Raw genomic sequence first — 27,649 nt, 5'->3', positions numbered from 1 at the left:
AATGGATGCCAAAAGCTGGGAGAAACGCCAAGTTCATGCCTATGGAAAAATGGAATTGAGGATGGAGCTAAAATTGGACTGAGGAAACTTAATCTGTAATGTCTTTCTTCTTTTCAGAAATACCTTGAAGTGATTGTACATATCTGGTGTGATATATACAAATGCTTAATTTCTGTATTTTTTTTAAAAAACTTCCCAAAATTAGTGCTTGGAATTATTTAAAATAATATAGCAAACATTTTTGGAGTGCCTGCTATGTGTCTGGCACTGTTTCAGGCATTTGAAATATTTGCTCTCTATGAAGCCTGCCTTTCAGCAGTTAGCAGGCCTGGAGTTCAGAAGCCAAAAACTGGCTTCTGATTCTGACACGGTCAGTAAGTGTATGACCTGGGCAAGTTGCTTCCCTGCCGAGCCCCATGCCCCCCAACCCCCCGCCCCGCTTCCCCCCCTCCCCCGCGCCCAGGATCTATTGCAGTTCTCAAGTCCAATGACTTAATACCGCAACGGTACCTCAGAATTCCTCATTCTCACAGAGCTGGTCCCCACAGTGCCGCCCCTGGACGTGAACTCCTCCATACAGCGGGTGTAGATGGGCTGGCCTAAGAACGGTTTCCAAATGGTCCTTTACGCCTCTGCCTCCCACCCCACTCTAGCCCAGGGTAACAGACTTTCCTCGTGGGATTTCAAATTTGCAAGCGAATCTTGAATATTTTTTAGTAATGAGAGAGGGTAAATTATATGTCCTAATCCCAGCCTAATCAGATTAACAGCAACTTCTGGACATTTAGTACTAGGAGCTGTTTTAGGTGCTGTGGAGAGAACAGTTAAAAATGAAACAAAAATTATTGCCTTTATGAGGCTTAGTGGACAGAGTCCAAAAAAGTGACAACGTAGTGCGCCACTGCGACACAAGGTAAAGCAAGCTGGGCAAGCAACACCAGTTCTTTATTCCTGCACGCCCTAATCCCCAAGTAGCTCTTCCGGGTCACTGCCGTCTTCGCCAGCTCCAGACTCCGCCCATGGCCCGTCCTTCAGGCCTTGACTCCGCCCACGCATCTGACGTAGAATTTCCAGGCCGGGCTCCCTGAAGTGCCACCCACCAGCGACGCCGACGTGAGGCTACTGCCATGGGGCCGAGCGCGTGTGTGGCGCGGCTGCTCACGCCACTAATGTGGCGCAGGGCGGTTTCTTCGGTGGCGGGGTGCGCGGTTGGAGCTGAGCCCGGGCTTCAGCTGCTGGCCATGCAGCGGCTTCCCGTAGGAGCAGCGTTCTGCCGGGCTTGCCAGACCCCAAACCTTGTCCGCGGCCTGCACAGCGAGCCTGGCCTGGAGGAGCGGGCGGAGAGGACGGTCGACGAGGGACGACCAGAATCGGACGCGGCAGGTACGGGCGTGGAGGAGAACGAAGGCGACCTTCCCCGGGCAGTCTGTAGTCAGGTCCCAGCCAAGGTGGCTCTGGGTTCCCCTCTTTGTGCATTTCTCTTGGAGTCACAAAGCTCCTGCACATCCAGAGCTGGTAGGGACTTCAAAGATTGTTGGCGCCAACTTTCCCTTTTCACAGTGAAGAAACTGAGGGCAAGAGATGAACTGCAAAATCCCAGCCTCCCGGACGGCCACCTCCCACCCTTGGCATCACAGTCTTACCGTCCTCACCTCTTTTCACTCTGTTCCTAGGATCCTGGAAAATGGGTTTGTGGGGACTGTTGGGGCTTGAGGATTCTGAGGAGCTCTAGGGACTGGGTGCGAAGGGGTGCGTAGAAAGCACCAGTATTAGATGAGTCCAAGTTAATATCCTCTAGTTATTGCTGACGTTTTTAGAAACTTAAGAATGATAAACAGATTACATCTAAGAATGTAGAGTATGAGAGGGAGAGGCCTTAGTGGACTTAGCTACTAGGTCCTTTGGAGTCGGCTTTAGAACTTGGGCGAGCTTTAAATTTACAGCCTGTAATACTCCAAGCTGAAGATCAGAGTATCTAAATCTTTACGGGAAAAAAAATTAGATTTTCACAGGTAACAGTTGTTAATAACCCAGTGGCTTTATATGAAAACTTAAAGGTTCAAAATAATAATTACTTAAAAATGTAGCTTTTTCAGTGACTGACCTTAGGCCACAGTAATTCTGCTAGGCCTTGGTTTCTTCATCTCTCAATTGAAGATTGTGGACCAGGTATATCTAAGAGCCCTTCCAGCTCACAATTCTGTGACACGTTATGACTGAGATTCAATGTAATATGCTCCAGGATATCACCTCCTACCCAATTGTGGCACTGTTTTTCTTTGTACAGCATTTCTGTGTTTGTGGTGTATTGCTCCTTTTAAGTATTAGTGAATAGAAAGTCATTTGTCACTGATGTCTGGTTATACTTGCATATGGTTAATGGTGAAGGATGTATAGTGGCTCTGCGTAATCTGAGCACTGACCATAAAAGTTGAGCAGTGCTATGATACTGCTGTCTAGGTTGAGCTTCCAGGAGGCCTTTGCCCTGCTGTAAAAGTCTGTAAAAGTCTGTAGATCCAAAGTCTGTAAAAACACTTTGGATCTAAACACCCTCATGGAGGAACAGTCAGCTGCCGGCATCTCTGGGTGCATACAGGTCTATCTGCTTGGCCGTCCTGATACAACTATTTGTGCATTTCAGATCATACTGGTCCCAAGTTTGACATCGATGTAATGGTTTCACTTCTGAGGCAAGAAAATGCGAGAGACATTTGTGTGATCCAGGTTCCTCCAGAAATGAGATACACAGATTACTTTGTGATTGGTAGTGGAACTTCTACCCGACACTTACATGCCATGGCCTTCTACATTGTGAAAATGGTAGGATGCTTTCTTTTCTCTTTTGGACCATTAACTGAGTGGGATAGTGACAGTGCATCAGGCCAAGGAGCAACACTTAGAGAGTAAACCCATCATACTAAGTTACAGAAGAAGCCCACATTTTCAGAATTTGCATGAATTCATTTTATGTTCTTTGATAGTGAAAGGTATGGGAACAAATATCCAGCCCTGTTGAGTTAGGATATTCCTAATTCTTTTCTCTTGTGACCGCAAGGAAGATTTTTTTTTAGTTGAGATGGAGTTTTGCTCTTGTTGCCCAGGCTGGAGTGCAATGGCGCGATCTCGGTTCACGGCAACCTCTGCCTCCAGGGTTCAAGCGATTCTCCTGCTTCATCCTCCCAAGTAGCTGGGATTACAGGCATGTGCCACCACGCCCAGCTAATTTTGTATTTTTAGTGGAGATGGGTTTCTCCATGTTGGCCTGGCTGGTCTCGAACTCCCGACCTCAGGGGATCCGCCTGCCTTGGCTTCCTGAAGTGCTAGGATTACTGGCATGAGCCACTGCGCCCAGCCGGAAGATAGTATTTTATAACCCGAGGCAAGCTAGAAGACAGTATAACCAGAGGGAGTTCTAGAGGCAGTATCCATTGCGGTAGCCACTAGCCACATGTGCCTATTTAATTATAAATTAGAATACAAATTCAGCCAGGTGTGGTGGCTCACGCCTGTAATCCCAGCACTTTGGGAGGCTGAGGTGGGTGGATCACCAGGTCAAGAGATCAAGAACATCCTGGCCAACATGGTGAAACGCTGTCTCTACTAAAAATACAAAAATTAGCTGGGTGTGGTGGCGTGTGCCTGTAATCCCAGCTACTCCGGAGGCTGAGGCAGGAGAATCATGAACCCGGGAGGCGGAGGTTGCAGTGAGCCGAGATCGCATCACTTCTCTCCAGCCTGGTGACAGAGCGAGACTGTGTCTCAAAAAAAATAAATAAAATATAAATTCAGTTCTGCAGTTATATTAACTATATTTCAGATGCTCAATAGCCACGTGTGGCTAATGGCTACCATATGGGACGGCCATAAAGCATTTTCATAATTGTAAAATGTTCTATTGGACAGTGCTGGCCTGGAGTTTAATTCAAATATTTCAGCATGCCCAGTGTTCCCAAGCACTGTTCCCAAGCACGGGGTATTGGGAAGGTAAGAACAAAAAAGATCTGTAGTCCTTGCCCTTACAGGTCTAGTTGAGGAAAGAAAGGGGGATTGTTTTCCATTTGCACTGAATATGAATCAGAATGAGGAAGAAACTACTTGGAAGCCTCCAGCTGACTCTGGTACCATTCCACAGGGCCGTCATACCTTTCTTAGTCTGTTGAGAATTGGTCATAGAGGAGGCAGTTAAGACCAAAAGAGTAGCCGAGATTGTATAGAGAACGGTTGTAAAATAAAAAGGTGGGGGCTGTACATAAAACCCTGGTGCAACATGACAGAGCAGAAGAAGATGCCAAAAACGGGGTAACTGGAGAGAGAGGAAGAGAACTAGGAAAGCATAAAGAAGAGATATAAAGACAGCATACTAGGGTCTCTATCAGATGTAATGGTGGGATGGAGTAAGAAGACCTAGTGACCACTGGACTTGGGGATGTAAAAAGAATGGGAAGTTTTACAGAGAAGTTTCTGTGAAAGAGATAGACAGAAATTACCTTTACAAAGATTTTAGATGAGGAGAGAAATGCAAAGGCAAGAAAGTTTTGTTGTTTGTGGTAAAATATATATAACGTAAAACCTACCGTTGAATCTTTTTTATTTTTATTTTTGAAACAGAGTCTCACTCTGTTGCCCAGGCTGGAGTGGAGTCTCGCTTTGTCACCCAGGCTGGAGTACAGTTGCTCGATCTCGGCTCACTGCAAACTCCACCTTCCGGATTCCAGTGATTCTCTGGCCTAACCCTCCTGAGTAGATGGGATTATAGGCACCCGCCACCACGCTCGGCTGATTTTTCTATTTTTAGTAGAGATGGGGTTTCACCATGTTGGTCAGGCTGGTCTCCAACTCCTGACCTTGTGATCCACCCACCTCGGCTTCCCAAAGTGCTGGGATTACAGGCGTGAGCCACTGTGCCCCGCCCATTTAGTAATTTTAAAATGTGTTGTTCAGTAGCTTTAAGTACCTTCACATTGATGTGCAATCATTACCACCATCCATCTCTAGAACTTTTTTCATCTTGCAAAACCGAAACACTGAACTCATTAAACAATAACTCCCCATTTCCCCTTCCCTAGGCAGCTACCATTCTACTGCCTGTCTCTATGAATTTGACTACTTTTCAGTATCTCATAAGAGTAGAATCATACATTTGTGACTGACTTATCTGACTTAACATAATGTCTTCAGGGTTCATCCATGTAGCAACATGTGCCAGAATTTCCTTCTTTCTTAAGGCTGAATAATACTCTGTCTTGTGTATATACCACATTTCGTTTATCCTTTTATCCATTGATGGACACTTAGATTGCCTCCACCTTTTGGCTATTGTGAATAATGCTGGTACAAATATGGGTATAGAAATACTGTTCATGAGGCTGGGCGCAGTGGCTCATGCCTGTAATCCCAGCATTTTGAGAGGCCAAGGAGGGTGGATTGCTTGAGCTCAGAAGTTTGAAACCAGCCTGGGCAACACAGTGAAACCCCATCTCTACAAAAAAGATAAAAAATAAAATAAAAAATTGACCGGGCTTGGTGGTGTGTGCATGTAGTCCCAGCTACTCGGGATGCTGAGGTGCAGGATTGTTTGAGCCCAGGAGGTCGAGGCTGCAGTGAGCCGAGATTGTACCACTGCACTCCACCCTGGGTGACAGAGCAAGACGCTGTCTCAAAAAAACAAAAAACAAAAAACCAAACAAAAAGGCTGGGCTCATGCCTGTAATCCCAGCACTTTGGGAGGCCAAGGCAGGTAGATCACCTGAGGTTAGGAATTCAAGACCAGCCTGGCCAAAATGGTGAAACCCTGTCTCTATTAAAAATATAATAATTAGCTGGGTATGGTGGAGGGTGCCAGTAATCCCAGCTACTTGGGAGACTGAGGCAGGAGAATTGCTTGAACCTGGGAGGTGGAGGTTGCAGTGAGCCAAGATCATGCTGCTGCTCTCCAGCCTGGGTGACAAGAGCAAAACTCAGTCTCAAAAAAAAAAGAAAAAAAAATTGTTTATGTCCTTGCTTTTAATGCTTTGGGGTATATGCAAAAAAATGGGATTGCTGGATCATATAGTGATTCTGTTTTTAATTTTTGTTTTTTTCTATTTACCAGCCTAGCACAAAGCTGAATGTTTTTAATTTTTTGAGGAGCTCCTGTATTCTTTCATAGTGGCTACACCACTTTACATTTCCTCTAGCAGTGCAGTTTCCAGTCTTCACATCCTCACCAACATTTATTTTCTGGTTTTGGTTAATAGCCATCCTAATGGGCATGAAGTGAAATCTCATTGTGGTTTTTATTTGTATTTTCCTAAGGATTAGTGATGTTGAGCATATTTTCTTTTGCGTATTGCCCATTTGTATATGTTCTTTGAAGAAAAGTCCTTTGCTTTTTTGTTTGTTTTAAAGAGACAGTGTCTCACTTTGTGCCCAGGCTTCAGGGCAGTGGCGTGGTCATAGCTCACTGCAGCCTGGAACTTCTGGGCTCAAGTGATCCTCTCACCTCAGCCTCCCAAGTTGTTAGGACTAGAGGAGTAGTCGTCGTCAAATTCATAGAGACACAAAGTAGAATGGTAGGAGTTACTCCACAGTGCCCAGCTAATTTTTTTTTTGTAGAGACAGGGTCTCACTATATTGCCCAGACTCTCTGCCCATTTTAAAATCAGGTTGGTTGTTGTTTTGTTGTTGAGTTGTAGGAGCTCTCTATATATTCTGGGTATTAATCCTTTATCAAATATGTGACTTGCAGATGTTTTCTGCCATTCTGTGGGTTGCCTTTTTACTCTTTTTAGAGTGTCCTTTGATGCACAAAAGTATTTAATTTTGGTGAAGTCCAATTTCTTTTTTCTTCTGTTGCCTGTGTCTTTGGTATTATATCCAGTAAATAATTGCCAAACCAGTATCATGTTTTCCCCATTTTCTTCTAAGAGTTTTATAGTTTTAGGACTCCTGTTTAGATATTTAACCCATTTCGAGTTAGTTTTTGTGGACGGTAAGGTTTTCCATGTGGACCCGTTTCCTCAGCACCCTTTGTTGGAAGGACTGTCCTTTGTGCATTGAATGGTCTTGGCTCCCTTGTTGAAAATGATTTGACCATATGCACAAGGGTTTGTTTCTGGGCTCTGTATTCTGTTTCATCAGTCTGCACGTCTGCCTTTTTGCTAGTTTCAGACTGTTTTGTTTACTATAGCTTTGTTCTAAGTTTTGAAATCAAGAAATACGAGACTCCAACTTTGTTTCTTTTACAAGATTGTTTTGGCTATTTGGGGTTCCTTGAGAGTCCATATAATTTTTTTTTGAGATGGAGTTTCGCTTATGTTACCCGGGCTGTGGTAGAGTGGCACAATCTTGGCTCATAGATTCAAGCAATTCTCCTGCCTTGGCCTCCCAAAGTGCTGGGATTACAGGTGTTAGCCACCATGCCTGGACCCATATAAATTTTAGGTTGGATTTTTCTGTTTCTTCAAAAAATATTGTGATCTTGATATAGATTGCATTGAATCTGTGGACTGCATTGGGTAGTATTGGCATCTTTACAGTATTGTCTTCCCATCCATGAATATGAAGTATTTTTCCATTTACTGGCATCTTTAAGTTCTTTCAGCAGTGTTTTGTAGTCTTCAATGTACAAGTCTTTTGCTCCTGTGGTTAAGATTATTCTGCTAGGCTGGGTATGGTGGCTTATGTCTGTAATCACAGCACTTTGGGAGGCCGAAGCAGGCGGATCACCTGAGGTCAGGAGTTCGAGACCAGCCTGACCAACATGGAGAAACCTCATCTCTACTAAAAACATAAAATTAGTCGGGCGTGGTGGTACATGCCTGTAATCCTGGCTACTTGGGAGGCTGAGGCAGGAGAATCGCTTGAACTCGGGAGGCAGAGGTTACTGTGAGCTGAGATTGCGCCATTGTACTGCAGCCTGGGCAACAAGAGCAAAACTCAAAACAAGAATGTCTCAATTAAAAAAAAGGATTATTCTGTTATAAATGGAATTTTAAAAACTTTATTTTCAGGTTGCTCATTGTTACTGTATAGAAATACGATGGATTGGCCGGGCGCAGTGGCTCACGCCTGTAATCCCTGCACTTTGGGAGGCCGAGGCGGGCGGATCACGAGGTCAGTAGATCGAGACCATCCTGGCTAACACGGTGAAACCCCGTCTCTACTAAAAATACAAAAAATTAGCCGGGCGCGGTGGCGGGCGCCTGTAGTCCCAGCTACTCGGGAGGCTGAGGCAGGAGAATGGCGTGAACCCAGGAGGCGGAGCTTGCAGTGAGCCGAGATGGTGCCACTGCACTCCAGCCTGGGCGACAGAGTGAAGACTCCGCCTCAAAAAAAAAAAAAAAGAAAAAAAAAAAGAAATACGATGGATTTTTGTGTGCTGAATTTGTTTAGTAGTCCTAACTGGGCTTTTTTTGTGGAATCTTTGGGCTTTTCTACATGCGAAGTTGTATTGTCTTCAGAGATAATTTTACTTCTTCCTTTCCAATTTGGATACCCTTTTTTTTTCTTGACGAATTGCTCCGACTAGAACTTCCAATACTGTGTTGAATAGAAGTAGGAAAAGCAGGCATACTTAGTTTTATTCCTGGTCTTACAGGAAAGCTTTCAGTCTCATCACTGAATATATTAGCTGTGTGCTTTTGTTAAATGGCCTTTATGATGTTGAAGTAATTTCCTTTTATGCCTACTTTGTTGAGTGCTTTATTTTCATAAGGTATTGAATTTTGTTAAATGCTTTTTCTGCATCAGTTCAGATTATCATATAGATTTTTTCTTCATTCTATTAATGTGGTATTATTGCATTGATCCGTTCTTATATGTTGAACCACCCTGCATTCCAGGGATAAATCCCACTTAGTCATGGTCTATACTCCTTTTAATATGGTGCTGAATTTGGTTTGCTAGTATTTTGTTGAGAATTTTTGCATCAAATGTTCATCGGGGTATTGGTCTTATGGAATGAGTTAGGAAGTGTTCCCTGCTCTTCCATTTTTTGGGGAGAATTTGAGTATTGCATTCTGGTTTAAATATTTGGTAAAACTGGCCAGGGAAGCTGTCTGGTCTAGGACTTTTGTTGACAGATTTTTGATTACTGATCCAATCCCCATAACTAGTTAACGGTCTATTGAAACTTTGTATTTCTTCGTGATTCAGTCGGTAGGTTGTGTGTTTCTAGAAATTTTGCTGTTTCATCTAGGTTACCCAGTTGTTTGGTGTACAGTTGCCCATAGTACTCTTACAATCCTATTTCTCTAAAATCAGTAGTGTCACCTCTTTCATTTCAGATTTTAGTTGTCGTTTTTCTTAGTCATTCTAAGAACCAAATCCTAGTTTCATTGATTTTGTCTTTTTCCTGCCCTAATTATCGTTTCCTTTGATTTTGGGGTGATATGAGATGTCCTTTGTCTCTTTTAACAGTTTTTACTTAATGGCCATCTTGTTTGATATTAGTATATCTGTCTTAACAAAATAACTGAACACATTTATAGGATGACAGGGTTCCATTAACATGTCATGAAGGCAGATGAGGTGAAATCAGTGGCACTGAGACAACCTGGCTTTATAAACAGAAGGTAGTATCTGCAGTCCCTAAAGGTGAAGGGAAGCTGGGAGGAACACAAGTGATGGATGTAGGTGGGTACCACATGCTGACTGAGCTTTTTCAGCCTCAGAGGCACTCTCAGAAGGGCTGGGGCAGGAGAATTCAGGGGAGAGGTGAAAGTGGATAAGATTTAGAGGGAGAAATAGTTTCCCTAAGTTATTCATCACAGGGCAAAGTATAGCAATGAGAAATGGGTAAGATTAAAAACAAACAAAAACCAACAGACCTTCAGCAAGAACAGGCTTCCCCCTTCCCCTCTTCCTTTAATAAACCATGTGGCTTTTTGCAGTACAAACACCTGAAATGTAAACATGACCCTCATGTTAAGATTGAAGGGAAGGACACTGATGACTGGATGTGCGTGGATTTTGGTAAGTTATTCTGACGTATTTTACAGGTAACTGATGGTACTACACTAATCTTGAGTTGTTTTCAGTTGCAAAAGGATTGAGATCAAATTGATGAATGTATTCCCAGGTAAGATTTTTGAAGTGTGTTTAAGGTAACAAAAGCTTTTTTAGTTATAATCCAGGTGGTCTTATTCACATGTAGAATTTTCACCTAACCAAGCCAAAGTACCCTAGGTAATGCGCACCTGGAGGAAGATATATACTACATGGTGTGTATCTACTAGCCATACAGATCAGGAAGGTGGTGGACAACAGAGTAACATAGTAGAGGCGGGAGAGATTCCTTAGTAGTGGTAGAGGAAGGTTTGGGGGCTGGGGTGCATAGATGAGGATGAGGTTATTCCAGGCACAAGAAAGGACAAGAGCAGAGGACTAGAATTTTGAAAAGGTCTAACAACTTTGGGTATTAATGTGTACATAGTTTCAAAGCACCTCCCAACAAGATACTATTTACAAAGGGGAAAACATAGCTGTATGTCAAGAACTGAGGAATCTTGAGATTTTTTTCTACTGGTAAGCTAATAAGTTGTCCCGCCAGTTTTCATGGATACTGGTAAAAGCCAAGACTATTAGAGGGTTAGAGACAAAGGACAGTTTATTACAGCAGTAGCCAGCATCCATTTTGCACTGGTTTCCTGAGTTCTGGATTCCATAGGGCAACATGGGCCAGATGACACCAGCACACACAGTTGTAAAACAGGAACTCAGATGAGGGTGTCTCGGCCTTTTTGTAACTGGCAAGAAGCAGGGCTGCCTTTGCTCTGATGGTTTCTCACTTTTGTCGCTATTAACCGCTTTGGACCAGGTCATTTTGCACGTGGGGTGGGGTGTCTCTTGTGCAACGGTAGGATGTTTAGCAGTATCCTCCTTTCCAATTGTGACAATCAAAAATGACCCTAAACATTACCAGTATTACCCAATTGAGAAATGCTGTTGTAAGCAAAGCTGCCCTTTGCCCTGGAGGGAGGCAATATCTTTCTGTTAAGAATATTCACAATACAAAACATTCATGGATAGTCAGAACAAAATGCAGTGTTTTGCAAAAAAGATGTGCGTAAGTGTGTTACCCATGGAGAATTGTCACCGAAGAGAAACCTGACCACCTTTAGTCTCTTTGATAAAGTTACTATCACCAGCATTGTTATATATTGACATATCCCTCCTATAAGGCACGCTGAGAAAGGCATAGCATCATTTCTGTGGTATTTTTACCGGGATGGGGTCCACAGTGATGCTAATCTGGGAACCACACTTGCGAACCACTGCTTTATTCCTAGAGTTATACTAGCCAGTGTGTGTTGTAAGGTAAGAAATAAAAGCAAATTAACTGTTCCTTCATTGTATCTCTTGTCTGTCCCTGATAGGCAGCATGGTGATTCATTTGATGCTTCCAGAAACCAGAGAAATCTATGAATTAGAGAAATTATGGACCCTACGTTCTTATGATGACCAGTTAGCTCAGATAGCACCTGAGACAGTACCTGAAGACTTCATTCTTGGAATAGAAGAAGATGATACTTCATCTGTGACTCCAGTGGAGTTCAAATGTGAATAAAATATTTTATGCACTGCTTTAGTCATTTCAGATTTGGATTGAGTCACTTATTGGAAAATACAGCTTCTAAAGCCTGCCTCCTTGGTTAGGCTGCTCTTAGGACAAGGCTTGTCTACTTCATGGGCACTCCTGCTAACTGACATGCAGAGACTGTAGATAAGTGGGCTAATACCTGCAACCAAAAATCAGTACACTCTACCCAAAACTTATGACACACTGCCTTTATCCTAGAAATGTCATCAGAATTTCCTGGAGTGAGTTAGCACTGGCTCCTGTGATTGGGTTCTCTGCTCAGATTTTTATTAATTTAGCTTAAATGTAAATCTTAACCCTGTTTAATGGAATGGCAAAAATTTTAAAAAGTAACATAAAATGTACCACCAGCCCACTGGTCCTATTTTTATACTTTTTCTTTGAGGTGATAATATGCTTCTAGGAGGACTTCTGTAACCCTTCCACAATACTCCAGTAACAAAAGAAAGTAAACAAAGTGTTAGGAAAAACTCTGAAAGCTCTAGTTCTTAACATATGTAAGAGTATTATCAAGGTTCACATTAAGTACCATGGCTGGACATGGTATAACAGAAATCTGTCTATAGAGTTTGAAAAACTCAAATTCAGAATGTTCACATACAATTGAAAACCAAAAGTAAAATGTACTACACAACAAACTGCACCTAAATGATGAAAAACTTTATTCTGCGTCAAGATACCTGGAAAATGAAGCTGCATTTGGGGCACATTATACATGAGGAATGATCCATATATGGTGAGTACAAAACTCAATTATAGAATTATTTCTTAGCTAGTACCAGATACTCCAAATTACAAATGCTTAAGTAAAAGTAAAATACGATTTGCCATACTAAAAGGCTAGAAGTGAAATATGACAGAATTTAAACCAGCAGATATAAATGCAGCACCTATGTGTATATTGATTAAAAATCAAATATTGGGGAAAAAAAATATGAGAAAAGCTCTGGCCTTAAACACATCTCACCTGAAATCCAACCAGAAAGCCAGTCCATGATTTTAGCAATTTTAATTCATTGTATGAAAAAAAAAATTATGAATGCTAGGAGAATCCAGTGACAAAAAGGGCACTTTTTTGGTTAAAACTACAAAAGAAACTTGTTTTGTGAGAACATTAAGGAAAACATTTTAAATCATTTTCAAAATGTCTAGTTGATACGATCTTCAGAAAAACAGTCCGTATAGAAATTCATCTTGAAATAAGAATGAGGCAGTGATTTTTTTTAAAGGGATATATATATATCCTTTAGATCAGTGTAGTATGACTGTGATCATCTTACAAACAAAACTCAAAATCAATTCAGAGAGCAGCGTGGCCTTGGAGACCACCCACACCCAACATAATTGTACACACTGGACTTTGCTGTCAAGCTAAGGAGTGAGCAAATGAGTTTGGTATCAAAGGTCATATGTTTTCACAGTCATTCAAATTATATCCCAAAAACTTTTATTCTCTATCTTTTGACTTTTTTTTTTTTTCCAAAGAACTGATTGCAGAGTATACAGAAGTCCTGCTATACTTATGTACTACTTTAGGTGGAGTCTAATTTTTTTTTTTTTAATTTATCAGTGCTTAAAAATCTTCCAAATACTAGTGAGGCTCATGACAGTGCTGGCTGCATGGAAATGTAGCCTTCTGTTGCCTTTAAACACTGTCACACCATCTATGACTGTCCCATTGGTCTGAAGTGTACTGGCAAACTAAGCATCCTGTAAGACAAGCTAAAGCTTGCTTTTTGCCAACTAGTTGAAAAGTCCTGCATCTCTTCATTGATGCACTTTCTTTAGGTATTGATAGTCAAAAGCACAAAGCATTTATTATGCATTCAATCATGTAGCTAAACAAAAAACTTAAGTCTCCTGAAGCCATTTAAACCAGCCGTTCCAAAACCTCCTGCCACCACTTTGTTAGTACCATCAAAAACTTTCTCAACTATAAATGAAAGAATAAATGGTAGTGCTGCTCTCCAGATATTAGGCACTGCTCCGTATCTTTGAACATTTTATTTTTTTTACCTAATAACTGTGTCAAAAGCCTCAAAAAACCCTGAAATTAATTTTCCAGCTTTACTGTCACCAGCCAGAAGTAAAATTCTTAATTTGCCTGTTAGCTGATTGCTGTTAAATTTTAAATTTATTTTTTAAAAAACGGTTGGACTTCTATCATTATAAAGTATATAAAATTTTCAAAAAAAAAGGAACAATTTTGCTTTTCATTGTATTATTGAATACCTGAGGTAGTTGAGTAAAAATGCACATTTAATACCCCTGCCAACACCATTCAGCACTTCCCTTAGGTTACTCATGTTAGTGTTAGGTAAAAATAAAACTGAGAACAGTTTTTTCTATGCTAATGGCTTAACATTTAAGTTCCTGTGATAATTATTCTGATCCAATTGTAACAATTGGATTTAGGAGCAATCTGTTTGATGAATTTAGTGAAAGCATCATTAAGCCAATTTCTGGCATTATGGGGGAATATTAAGAATAATTAGAATATCTGTTATACTGTGAGACTACAACAAAGGGAAGTGCATAGAGCTCTTCTCTTTCCCTCCCTCCCCTACCCTTTTTTGTTTGTTTGTTTTAAAGCTGGGTGTCATACATTTCAGAGAGCATAAAGTATACATTCTCACAGAGACAGGAGTTCAAAAGTTGCCTGGTCCTCAGAAACAACTGGCTAGGTAAAAACTTGTGCATGTGATTCTGGATAGGGGGTCAGCGCCCGTCTGTTGGTTAAGCAATCTGTCTTTGGTTTGGCATCTGCCTCTGTGGTGGGCTGTTTCCTGAGCCTTTACTTCCGTCTTGACTGAGGTGGTCCACTTTGCAGAGCCTTCTGTTGTTGGTGCTGCTTTACCTGAGTCAGAATTTCCTGAATTTTTCTCTGGGCAACCTGGAAAAGGACAGAGCTTTGAAATTCTACTTGATCAAAAGCTACTAAAAGTTATTGTAACCCCTCATTTCAACAATTTCAAATAGAAATCCATTTGATGATTAAAGATACATACTAGTCAGTTTGCTAGTAGTCTCTGAAATCACCTGCTAAAAGGGAGATGAAAAGTCTTAATCATCAAACAATCTTAACTAATTCTATCAGGTAGGAGCACCTGTGGGAAAATCGCTTCCAACTGAGAAAGATACAAAAGCTTTTCCATTTTAGAGCCCACTTGCCTGGCAAGCATAGAAGTGACCAGTTATTTTGACAACCACTTGGTCATTCTCATCAGGTGTCTGGTCACGAGGGACAACAACTTCTGCACTTGACAAATTCTGAAGTTCATTCACCTGAAAGAGATAAATATAAATCACATTAAGTGGCAGTTTTAAAAGCTTCCTTCCTGAGCACTTACTGTGTGCCAGACACTGAGCTATGTATGGCTTTACAAATTTCATTTAGTCCACTAGTAATTCCATGAGGTTATTAGAATTATCCCCATTTCAAGATGATTAAGCCTCATCCAAAGAAATTGATTTGTGCAGTTACACAAGTGAATGGCAAAACCAGATTCAAATCCTGAGTCTGATTCCAAAGTGTATGTACTCAGTCACTTCAAAATTATAAATAGCTTTGAAACCCACTTATAAGTTATATGTATTAGAAACTAGAAACAGTTTGCTTTTTTTCCATTACAGATGTAACTAGCTGTAGATGAAATTCTTAAAATTCCTGTTAAGTGTTTGTTCAATAAAAAGCTAAAGTTTTATCAAGAGAACGTTAAATGCTCTTTATAAATATAGGACAATCCTCTCACACAAAGTGATCTGAAAGAGATGCATTACTTTCACTAATAGCTGGCGCCAACACTCAGACAGGAAACAAAAGGCAGTCTTCTCCAAACCTTGGTCAAGATGGTCCTGCTTTTTATAAATTAGCCAAAATTCGGGGACTTGGAACTCCTAAGTACCTTTCAACGCTTTCCCTTTCATACCACTGCACAGGTTTTGCTGAAGTACTTGCCGTTTTGCCTCCTTTTCCAATAACTCTGCCAGCAGCAAAGGATGGCACTCTGATATGAGCTTCAAGTTTCACCTCTTCTTTAGGACTAACAAAGTTTTCTTCTTTAATTTTTCCATAAATTCTTCCCTGAGCCTACAGATTAAAACACATCCTATTAGTGTCATTCATGTATGAAATGGAAAAGATCAGTTAACTCGAAAGTGGGATATCCCAAATCCAAGTGGGATAGCCCTTTGCAGTGACACATCTACATTTCATAGATTATTGAAAATAACATAGAAGAGAGCAGTTAGGAAGTCCTAAAAGGTTGACAATAACTACTACCCATCACAGTAGAGGCAACTGAATGCTTGGTGGAAGAAGGATAAGCCATATTCTTCTGATGAAAATAGTTAAAGGCAGTTAATAGCCTAATAAAAATAAATTTTTGTGGGCAAATGGCCATTTGTACTAAAATTGTGGTAGGTAAAACTTCTCATGCTGGCCATAAGAAATTAATTGCATTTTTCTTTCCTTTTTTTTGGAGATGGGGTCCTTCTGTTGTCCAGGCTGGAGTGCAGTGGTGTAATCATAGCTCACTGCAGCTTCAACCTCCTGGGCTCAAGCGATCCTCCCACCTCAGCCTCCTGAGTAGCAGCTGGGACTACAGGCATGCAACACCACACCTGGCTTTTTTCTTTTGAGACGGAGTCTTACTTTGTTGCCCAGGCTAGAGTGCAGTGGCACGATCTTGGCTCACTGCAACCCCTGCCTTCCAGGTTCAAGCAATTCTCCTGCCTCAGCCTCCCGAGTAGGTGGGATTACAGGTGCCCGCAACCACACGCGGCTAATTATTTTTGCATTTTTAGTAGGCATGGGGTTTTACCATGTTGGTCAGGCTGGTCTCGAACTCTTGACCTCAAGTGATCTGCCCACCTCAGCCTCCCAAAGTGCTAGAATTACAGGCGTGAGCCACCGTGCCACTAATTTTTATAGAAATGGGGGTCTTGCTATGTTGCCAGGTTCATCACAAACTCCTGGGCTCAAGAGTCCCGCCTTGGCCTCCCAAAGTGTTGGTATTACCAGTGCACGCCACCATACCTGGTCACATTTTTTTTTGAGCAAAAGAGACTGAGAACTGCAGAGTCAGCTATGCCAGGCTCACTAAAAGTCAAACTCATGTCTACAGGGGCCAGTTAGAAACCTGCTGAGAAAAATGTTTTCAATTTAAATGTGTTTCATACTCTTAGAAGGGTGGTTTTTCCTTTGAATATTTTAAAGAGGCTACAACATCAAGACAAGACACTTTTTTTTTTCTTTTTTGAGAAAGAGCCTTGCCCTGTCATCCAGGTTGGAGTGTAATGGTGTGATTTTGGCTCACTGCAACCTCCGACCCCCGGGTTCAAGCGATTGTCCTGCCTCAGCCTCCCGAAGTAGCTGGGATTACAGGTGCCCGCCACCACACCCAGCTAATTTTTTGTTGTTATTTTAGTTGAGACGGGGATTCACTGTGTTGGCCAGGCTGGTCTTGAACTTCTGACCTCAGGTGATCCACCCACCTCGGCCTCCCAAAGTGCTGGGATTACAGGTGTGAGTGACTGTGCCTGGCTTTTAAAAAAAATTTTTTTTTAAGAGACAGAGTCTCTGTCACTCAGACTGGAGTGCCATGGTGTGATCTCAGCACCCTGCAATCTCTGCCTCCTGGGTTCAAGCGACTCTCCTGCCTCAGCCTCCCAAGGAGCTGGGATTACAGGCACCCGCCACCATGCCCAGCTAATTTTTGTATTTTTAGTAGAGATGGAGTTTTGCCATGTTGGCCAGGCTGGCCTTGAACTCCTGCACTCAAGTGATCCACCCACCTAGGCCTCTCAAAGTGCTGGGATAGCAGGTGTGGATCACTGCACCTGGCCAAGAGACTTCTGATATTTAGAGTCAATACATCCTATCACCTACTGCATGCAACTGGAAGTTATATATAAATATCCTATTACATACAACCATCAGTCAGCAAAGGAGAAAGGAGCCCGAGAGTTGGTTTGACAAACTGCCAGGGTAAACCACAAAAAACAATAGTACCCAACACGTGTTCACTGCTTCAGAAAGCTGAGCTCATTTTAGGGCATTACAGACAAAATTTGTCTTGATACCCTATATTCCATTGATCCTTAATGCCTCAGGGCAATGATGTAGATATTACTACTACTTAACACAGTCAAAAGCACACTAGGGATATGTACACTATCCTCCAAAACTAAAGCTCTTGAATTTGTAAGAAAAAATACGGGGTAGGAGGTTTACCATTCCTTAGATCTCTAAAATAAAACATTCAGTTAGCATTGCCACCAATCACATAAATGAAATTTAACCACTATGGCTTAAGTGTTAACATTTAAGTTAACTATAAAACATGAGTTTTATTAGAGAATACAGGGAAAGAACTTTGAAGTTCCTATTATACAAGCATCATAGGAGTTGCAGGACAGTAATTCCACTTATAAGAGTAAAAGCTCAGCACCAAGAAGAGATACATTTGTATTTATCTTTTAAGATTTCAAACTAAAAGTGACCCTGAAGGTTTGGGATAGGAAGCAGTTTTCAACAATTCTGAGTTAAGATTTGAACTGCCTGGATCACAAGGCTGCTGTGAAGGAAGACATTTCTTCGCATTATTTTCTTTCTTCACCTAATCACCCACAGCTCAAAGCACCTCCTTCATTTCCCATTCTTCCCACAAATGAAGTGAAAGCAGCTTTGGATTTGTTTTTGTTTTTTTGTTTTGTTTTGTTTTGTTTTTTTGAGACGGAGTCTCGCTCTGTCGCCCAGGCTGGAGTGCAGTGGCCGGATCTCAGCTCACTGCAAGCTCTGCCTCCTGGGTTTACGCCATTCTCCTGCCTCAGCCTCCCGAGTAGCTGGGACTACAGGCGCCCGCCACCTCGCCCGGCTAGTTCTTTGTATTTTTTAGTGGAGACGGGGTTTCACCGGGTTAGCCAGGATGGTCTCAATCTCCTGACCTCGTGATCCGCCTGTCTCGGCCTCCCAAAGTGCTGGGATTACAGGCTTGAGCCACCGCGCCCAGCCCGCAGCTTTGGATTTTTAGTGAAAAAATGGCCCAGAGAAAATATAAGTCAAAGAAAATTTTTTGTTTTTAAGGGAGAGAGGTGGGGTGGGGAGAGAACTATATGCACTGTTACTAGTTACTGTCACACTTTAAGGCTAAGAAAACTAAGGCTTGGCCAGGAGCACAGTGGCTCACTCCTGTAATCCCAGCACTTTGGGAGGCCAAAGTGGGAGGATCACTTGAAGTCAGGAGTTTGAGACCAGCGTGGCCAACATGGTGAAACCCCATCTCTACTAAAAATAAATTGGCCGGGCATGGCGGCACATGCCTGTAATCCCAGCTACTGGGGAGGCTGAGGCAGGAGGATCGCTTGAACCCAGAAGGCGGAGTTTGCAGTGAGCCGAGATCTTGCCACTGCAGTCCAGTCTGGGCAACAGAGTGAGACTCTGTCTCAAAAAAATCAAAAAAACAAAAAAAACAAAAAATAACTATGGCTTAAGGTTCAATAGTTGTCTTCTTACTACACAGACACTAAATGTTCTAAGACAAGACACCCATACTAAATTTTATGGGAGAAATCATACACTAAAAGGAATATATTCATGAATTTGGCATGGTCTTAGTCTGATTCATCCATAGTCTGCTGAATACTCCCAGCATGCTAGTTCTGTGCTGCCCGTGTGTTAGGCACTTTTCTAAACATTTCATATATTGTGTAAACCTTAAACTACCTTAGGATGTAGGTGCTCTTATCCCTGGTTTTACAGAAAAAGGTTAAGTAACTTGCCCAATGTCATACAAGGCAAATGGCAGAGCTAGGATTTGAACTAGCAGCCTGGCTGCCAAGTCCCTGCTCTACCACCTCTCAGTAGACATTGAAAGGCATACTGCAGCCCCGAAGACCTCAAATTCCAATAAACGTGCAATGGTTCATACCAGGACAAATGCTACAAGAGCTCCTGCCATTCCTACCTCTAAGATCCCAAGGATTACAGAGATTTGTAGAGAGTCTATGGGCAGGGTCTAACAGAGATAATCCAAGGGTAAGAGGAAAAAGGGGGCATTTTAATTCAAGGCTAGGGAATCTCAGGGACAGGAGGGAAAACATCTGAAAACAAGTTTCCAAGGCATATTAACCTGGCAGGTTTGTAAATTTTAAGGTCTCACCTTAGCATAGGATTACAAGCCATTGAGCAAAATTCACCTTTGAGAGACAGGTAAACCCAGCAACCGGTACAGAACTCTCAAAATTAAAGACTTTTGGTTAATTTTGAAATATAATTTTGAGTATGATTCTACTCTGCTCTTAGATAAGAATTTCCATTGACTCTTCTGAGATTCAGACATATTTAAGGGAGACGCCAGGTTATGGAGTACTTGTGCATTTGTTACCTGTGGGCATAGCACATACCTTGAACTGAGCCTCTGGTGGTCCAGTGATAATCACCATCCTCACTTTAGCATCTGGTGCTTCTGCTGGAGCAATCTGTAACAGACCCAACAAGTTATGATACTTTGAGGTATCACTGATAGCATCTTAGGCCAACCAGCCTAACATTTTCACGTGATTGGCTGAAATGCAGAATTAAAGCCTTCGTGAAGGAAATTAGGGAGAGGCAGCAATTCCTGTGGGTTCACCATTTAGGCCGCCCTCCTGCTGTATACTATATACTTACTCTGTGCCTGGCCCTAATGGAGACCTCCACATGTAGTCTCTCAGCTAATCCTCACCACATCCTGATGAAGTATTACCTCCACTTCACAAATGCGGAGATGGAAGGCTGGAGAAGTTGAGTTACCTGGACGATGATCATACAGCTAACAGAGCTAGAGGGAGAGCTGGGTCTGTCTCCATTGTCCATGTTCACTGCACCAGTGGTGCTCAAAGTGTGGTCCTTGGCCCACTTGCATCAGAGCTCCTTGGGCTTCCTGTGTATGCAACATACTCTAGGAGTCTCTGTACCCTAAGTTTCAAGGATACTGCACACCACATGCCTTTGTTTGTCTGAGGCAGGGTCTTACTCTGTGGCCCAGGCTGGCGTGCAGTGGTGTGATCATAGCTCACTGCAGCTTCAACCACCCAAGCTCAAGTGTTCCTCCCACCTCAGCCTCCCAAGTAGCTGGGACTACAGGTGAGTGCCACCATGCCTGGCTAATTAAAAAAAAAAAATTTTTTTTTTTAGAGATGGGATCTCACCATGTTGCACAGTCTGGTCTTCAACTCCTGGAGTCAATTTGCCTGCTTTGGCCTCCCAAAGTGCTGGGATTACAGGTGTGTGCCACCACACCTGGCCAACCTTTATTTTCCTTAAATAAGGCATCAAAATACAGAATCTTCAGAACACACAGTTATCTATTATGGCAGACACCATTAGTTGTCCTCTGATATGTTACCTGCTATAGTTGCAAAATGTTTAGCTGACTGTGCATAGCCTGTATTTTGCCCCTTCAACTTCATCTGGCCAAGTTCTGGGCAATGGAATATAGGTAGAACTATCCCATAGCAGCTAACAAGAAACTTCCGTAGGAGAAAAGCTCTTTATGGTGTTCTCCTCTCCTACTGTCTGGACAACAGACCTGATACTTGGAGCACTGAATGGTGTCATCTGGAACCATGAGGGACTGAGGCCATACCTGGGGAAGGTGACTTGGAAGGAACTTAGGTCCAAGGACTTGGAGGGGCAGAGTCAGCACCCAGCCCTGATGCTCACCTCCAGACTGTGTTTTCTGCACACAGAAGTTAGCCTCCTTGGTGTGAGCCACTGTTGTTTGGGGTTTTCTTCATATCCTTATGTAACCCTAATAGGGTCTTCTACATTCGATTCAAATTATAAAGTGGCAAGAAGATTCATATTTCTGTAACTTACTTAAAGAACCAAAGAGCCACAGCTGGTAGAAGAGTACCTTAATTGAAGCTCCAGCAAAGCGAGAAAGCTGCTTGATGTGCTGGCCCTGCTTGCCAATGATGGCACCGACTGATAGAGCCGGGATAAAGAGATGAACAGTCTCCGTTTCTGATTGCTGTTAGAAAAGAAAGCCAGGACATGCATGTTTATTTGCTACAAATCAGGCTTTTGTTAACATTAGCTTTAGGATGGACACCTTCTCATGCAGTAGGAATACTAGGAAAGTTTAAGGAAAAGCTACCACAAGAAGTTGACAAGAGCTTACCTAATAGATCAAGAAGATCTCATATAGTCATCCTGAAAACAGTGGTATTTAAAATTTCACTTTTCTCTACGGTTTCCTTAAACTTTAAAATGTCACTGAGTTATGGATTTAAAAGATATGTCGATGTTGTAAAGTTTAATCATATTAGAATAGAGGGACATGGTTGCATTAAAAATTAAGTAAGATCCCCCTACCACTCTCAAGGTAGATTCTTAACAAGTAAATGAAATTCTGGGGTACATATCAAACATGACAGCACTCAGGGACGCCAGCTCCACACCTTATCTATGTAGGTTTCACTCCTTAAACACATACATAGTGAAGTTTTAGAGAAAAGCTGAATTTTGTTACATATGACCAAATTGTATGAAATCTTACCACTGTCATTCAGTAGTTATCACATCCAAGTGCAGGACAGGATTAGGAGAGAGCTAATTCACTTTAGTGGTAAGATGCCATAAGATGCTTTCCCACAGAATTCCTTATTCCTTCCATCTGTGCCTTTGCTTTTTTTTTTTTTTTTTTGAGATGGAGTCTCACTCTTGTCGCCCAGACTAGAGTGCAATGGCACAATCTCGGCTCACTGCAACCTCCATCTCCTGGGTTCGAGCTATTCTCCTGCCTCAGCTTCCCGAGTAGCTGAGATTACAGGCACTTGCCACCACACCCGGCCTTTTTTTTTTTGTATTTTTAGTAGAGATAGGGTTTCAGCATGTTGGCAGGCTGGTCTTGAACTCCTGACCTCAAATGATCCACCTGCCTTGGCCTCCCAAAGTGCTGGGATTATAGGCATGAGCCACTGCACCCGGCCCCCTTTGCATTTTATACATGAAGAAATTAGAAAATATTTTGAAGGCTAACTCCTGAAAGGTTCTTCATAAATGGATTTTATCTGTGTACCTCATTCCTTCATACTTCCCACTTCAAGCCAGTTGAGCCCTTCCTGAGCCTCTTTTCAAATAGTCCTTGCAGGGAAAAAGGACACATTTACTCAGAGTTCACAGTGACTGGGCTCCTAAAAAGGCCAATTTAAGGTTCAGTAATGTTACCAGTCAACTAATAGTTCTAAAGTGCAGAAGCAGTGCACATCATTTACGCACTTTCCACTTTGTTTACCTTCTAACAATATAGTAAGAAACACACTTCCAAGGATGGTTCCAAGACACATATTACAAGAAATAGTTTGAAACTAGCCACAACTGAAGAAGCCAGTAATACGCTTTTTAAAAAAAAAAAAAAAAGAAAAAGAAAAAGAAAAGAAAAAGCCAGGCACAGTGGTTCATGCCTGTAATCCCAGCACTTTGGGAGGCCAAGGTGGGTGGATTGCTTGAACCCAGGAGTTTGAGACCAGCCTGGGCAACATGGCAAAACCCCACCTCTTCAAAAATTACAAAAATTAGCCGACATGGTGGCGCGTGCCTGTCGTCCCAGCTACTCAGGGGAGGCTGAGATGGGAGGATCACTTGAGCCCAGGTGGTTGAGGATGCAGTGAGCTGAGATCACACCACTGCTCTCCAACCTGGGTGAGAGTGAAACTCTGTCTCAAAAAAAAAAAAAAAAAAGAAGAAGAAGAAAGAAAAAGAAAAAACCCACTACGTATACCCAATCAGCAAATATTTCTAGAAATATTAGAAGATACTTTGTCTTACACAACTTACACATGAACTACGAACTACTTAACACTTTCATGGGATTCTCGTGAATCTTAGATTCCTATTGCATAATACTATAAATTCAGCTCCCAAGTACTCAAGTTAACCCATCAGTACTGTAGTATGTATACACACAGCCATAAGACAGCTCCTAATTTCTAATTTTTTAACCTAAACACTTTTCTGAAATTCTTTTCTTTTTTTGAGACAGAGTCTCGCTCTGTTGCCCAGACTGGAGGGCAGTGGCGTCATCTTGGCTCACTGCAACCTCTGCCTCCCAGGTTCAAGCGATTCTCCTACCTTAGCCTCCTGAGTAGCTGGGATTACAGGTGTGTGCCACCACACCCAGCTAATTTTTGTATTTTTAGTAGAGACAGGGTTTCACACCATGTTGGTCAGCCTGGTTTCAAACTCCTGACCTGGTGATCCGCCTGCCTCGGCCTCCCAAAGTGTTGGGATTACAGGTGTGAGCCACCAAGCCCGGCCTGAAATTCTTAAAAAGTCTCAAACAACAGCAGAGCAACAGTTTTGCTTTCAAAAATCTCAGGAACTAGGTAGAAATCTTTAACATTTTAAAGCAGTTTTCAAAAATCAGCCAAAGAAAACAGTAACACTGGGCTATGACAGCTTTACTAGATGTAGAAACCAATTTGTGCCATTTAATGTCTGACTACCAAATGACATCATTCTTCCCACACAGAGATCACTAGTGGCACTAACGGTTCCAACTTTTTCCTGTGAGCCCAGAGCAGAGGCAAAGAGCAGAGCACTAGGCACCATAAATCCATGGAGAGATACTGATCACCAACGGCAGATTTCCGCCCCGGACACACAGGCCGTGCCACTTGCTTGTCCCCCAACGCAGACTTACCAGGAGGCCATCCTGTAGGTCAGTTTACTTGCCCTGTTTGGTAGGAATTTTAATCATGTTTATTTAAACCTGAGAGTCTCTCTGTCTCTCTAGACTCCCACCTATGATACAGGTGAAAAATCAATCCCACTCAAAAGTAGTTGGGCCGTATCCTTTCTGCTACCTCATTTGTTTACATTTTTCAAGAAAAATCTCTACTATCATCTTAAATCTTTTTTTTTTTTTTTTTTTTTTTTTTGAGACGGAGTCTCGCTGTGTCTCCCAGGCTGGAGTGCAGTGGCCTGATCTCGGCTCACTGCAAGCTCCGCCTCCCGGGTTCACGCCATTCTCCCGCCTCAGCCTCCCAAGTAGCTGAGACTACAGGCGCCCGCCACCACGCCCGGCTAGTTGTTTGTATTTTTAGTAGAGACGGGGTTTCACCATGTTAGCCAGGATAGTCTCGATCTCCTGACCTCGTGATCCACCCACCTCGGCCTCCCAAAGTGCTGGGATTACAGGCTTGAGCCACCGCGCCCGGCCTTAAATCTTTAAAGGAAAAATTCAGTTAATTGTTTACCTTTTTTGTTTGTTTACATTTTTCAAGAAAAATCTCAGCTAATATCATCTTAAATCTTTAAAGGAAAAATTCAGTTAATTGTTTACTTTTTTTTTTTTTTTTTTTTTTGAGACACAGTCTTGCTCTGTCTCCTAGGCTGTAGTGCAGTGGCACAATCTTGGCTCGCTGCAACCTCCGCCTCCTGGGTTCAAGCGATTCTTCTGCTTCAGCCTCCTGAGTAGCTGGGATTATAGGTGTGTACCACCATGCCCAGCTAACTTTTGTCTTTTTAGTAGAATTGGGTTTCATCATATTGGTCAGACTGGTCTCCAACTTCTGACCTCAGGTGATCCACTGTGCCCGGCCCTTAACTACTTTTTTTAAACAACTTTAAGCCTTTGGTTTCCTCTGAAGAAAAAATATATATATATTTTTAAACTCAATGTTTATTCCAAGTTATACAATTTTTCTACTTTTTTTATTATTATACTTTAAGTTCTAGGGTACATGTGCATAACGTGCAGGTTTGTTACATATGTATACCTGTGCCATGTTAGTGTGCTGCACCCATCAACTCGTCATTTACATCAGGTATAACTCCCAATGCAATCCCTCCCCTCTCCCCCCTCCCCATGATAGGCCCCGGTGTGTGATGTTCCCCTTCCCAAGTCCAAGTGATCTCATTGTTCAGTTCCCACCTATGAGTGAGAACATGTGGTGTTTGGTTTTCTGTTCTTATGATAGTTTGCTAAGAATGCTTGGAATCAACCCAAATGTCCATCAGTGGCAGACTGGATTAAGAAAATGTGGCACATATACACCATGGAATACTATGCAGCCATAAAAAAGGATGAGTTTGTGTCCTTTGTAAGGACATGGATGCAGCTGGAAACCATCATTCTTAGCAAACTATCACAAGAACTGAAGAAAATATTTTTAACAAAAACACTCCAGAAATAACAAAAGGGCTGGTTCTTTGAATGTAAGGAATAACTTTTGCCTATTTTCCAATAAAACTGAAATGGGAACGGATACCTAGACAAGAGAAAAATTAAAGTACAACAGTGCGCTAACAAATCTGAAAATATCAAGAATTAATCTAGGAATTACCAAGGTTAATCAGAAAAACTTATACATGACCAAGTAATTTAGACTTCTACAATCAACTACCTACCTAAAGTAAGTGCTACACCCAAACAGCTTCAGTAGTTAGTTCTTTCAAGCCAAATGCTCAAGAAGAATGACAGAAGCCCAGTGAAAAGAGAGACATGGAAAACCAGAAAGGTCAGGCAGACATATTCCATAAGTTTAAAAAATGTATTAAAAATTTTAAATAAGAAATGGATACAATAAATAACATCCTAATTTGTTTTTTTTTTTTTTACCTTAACTTGGATATCTTCTCATATCACTCAAACATCCCTACTGCATTTTGACAAGAGTATTTCTTCAAATAGATACACCACAGCTGATTTCTCTCACCTACAGTGTATGTGCATAGTTTCCAACTTCAATGTTTCAATAAAACCTTGGTACAAAAAAGTTGTGCCCTGTGTAAATACTTCTATTGCACATGTTCTTAGAAGTAGAACTGCTAAGTCAAAAGGGCCTGAATATTTAAAATTGCTAATTATTATTAAATCCCCATACAAAAAGGCCCCTGCTCAGTCCATGGAATTCCAGTTTCTCCATTCCAGTAGAACTCCAGTTAAGACATTTATGATACCTTTGAATACTGCCTTTGTTTTCACACAAGAGTAGTGGAGATGGGTAAAAAGCATGCTGAGATAAAAATTCAGGTTGAGGCAAAAATAACTCTGACAAGGGTAAGTGTATGCAGCAGCCATGTGGCAAGATCAGTTTGTGTCTCCTCTGTGTGAGGTACGGTGCATGACCTCATTTGTACCCCAAAACAGATCCAATTTCTAGAAACTAACAACATTCTCATTTTAGAGTTGAAAAAACTGAGCCAGAGAGGTTATTTGCCCGAAGTCACACACCACCTGGTGGAGCCAGGATTCAAACCTGGGTTTCTCTATCTCCTAAGCCGGATTCATAAACCAGTATGAAGCTCTCAGTGGGTACAGATATGCTTTAAAATAGAGCCAGAGCTGCCAGGCACCGTGGCTCACGCCTGTAATCCCAGCACTTTGGGAGGCCAAGGTGGGCAGATCACAAGGTCAGGAGTTCGAGACCAGCCTGGCCAACATAGTGAAACCCCATCTCTACTAAAAATACAAAAAATAGGCCAGGCATGGTGGCAGGTGCCTGTAATCCCAGCTACTCGGGAGGCTGAGACAGGAGAATTGCTTGAACCTGGGAGGCGGAGGCTGCAGTGAGCAGAGATCGCACCATTGCACTCTAGCCTGGGTGACAGTACAAGACTCCGTCTCAAAAAAAAAAAAAAAAAATATATATATATATATATATGTATATATATATCTCCTGAGCTGTCAAAAATATACATGAAAGCTCTAAAGAAAAGTACCCACTAGAACTGTCACTCAAGGGGCTGCCTTCCCCTGTCCTCTCACAAGTCCCTTGACTGACCTTGGTATGACTTCCTGTGAGTCAAAAGAAATTTCTTTTGTGTAGTTGGCAAAAGTTTAAACCTTTGATCATTGAAACGCTAAAAAGGGCATCCAGAGACAGTCTGTTATTTTTATTTTGAAAAATAGGGGTAGACTGAAGATTAAGAACTGAAAGCAACAACTGAAAGCAAGCAATGTTGGCTGGGCTGGTCTTTAACCCCTGACCTCAAGTGATCTGCCCGCCTTGGCCTCCCAGAGTGCTGGAATTACTCAGGTAGTGCTTTATAGTGGTGTGAAACTGGACTAATATATA

At 42.0% G+C, this 27,649-nt stretch overlaps 2 protein-coding genes across 2 annotated transcripts in view; one reads left to right on the top strand and one right to left on the bottom strand.

Moving 5' to 3' along the window:
* Positions 1-1,114: 1,114 nt before the first annotated feature.
* MALSU1 (mitochondrial assembly of ribosomal large subunit 1) lies at positions 1,115-11,564 on the top strand. Its single transcript, NM_001261201.2, is given in 4 exon segments — positions 1,115-1,383; positions 2,642-2,820; positions 9,873-9,954; positions 11,358-11,564. Coding segments are annotated over 4 exon segments (708 nt in total). The 5' UTR covers positions 1,115-1,127; the 3' UTR covers positions 11,549-11,564.
* A 656-nt stretch (positions 11,565-12,220) lies between these two features.
* IGF2BP3 (insulin like growth factor 2 mRNA binding protein 3) overlaps positions 12,221-27,649 on the bottom strand; it is a 154,828-nt gene continuing 139,399 nt past the window's right edge. The window contains exons 11-15 of the mRNA XM_001098422.5: positions 21,481-21,597; positions 19,988-20,062; positions 15,540-15,671; positions 14,753-14,866; positions 12,221-14,474 (exon numbers count right to left, since the gene is read on the bottom strand). Of these exons, the coding sequence (XP_001098422.1) occupies positions 14,376-14,474; positions 14,753-14,866; positions 15,540-15,671; positions 19,988-20,062; positions 21,481-21,597 (537 nt within the window). The 3' untranslated portion in view covers positions 12,221-14,375. The remainder of the gene's footprint in view (positions 14,475-14,752; positions 14,867-15,539; positions 15,672-19,987; positions 20,063-21,480; positions 21,598-27,649) is intronic.

This window comes from Macaca mulatta, chromosome 3, assembly GCF_049350105.2.
Source record: "Macaca mulatta isolate MMU2019108-1 chromosome 3, T2T-MMU8v2.0, whole genome shotgun sequence".
Taxonomy (NCBI): domain Eukaryota; kingdom Metazoa; phylum Chordata; class Mammalia; order Primates; family Cercopithecidae; genus Macaca; species Macaca mulatta.
The sequence above is the reverse complement of the archived record's forward strand: the minus strand, read 5'-3'. Positions and strand labels throughout refer to the sequence as shown.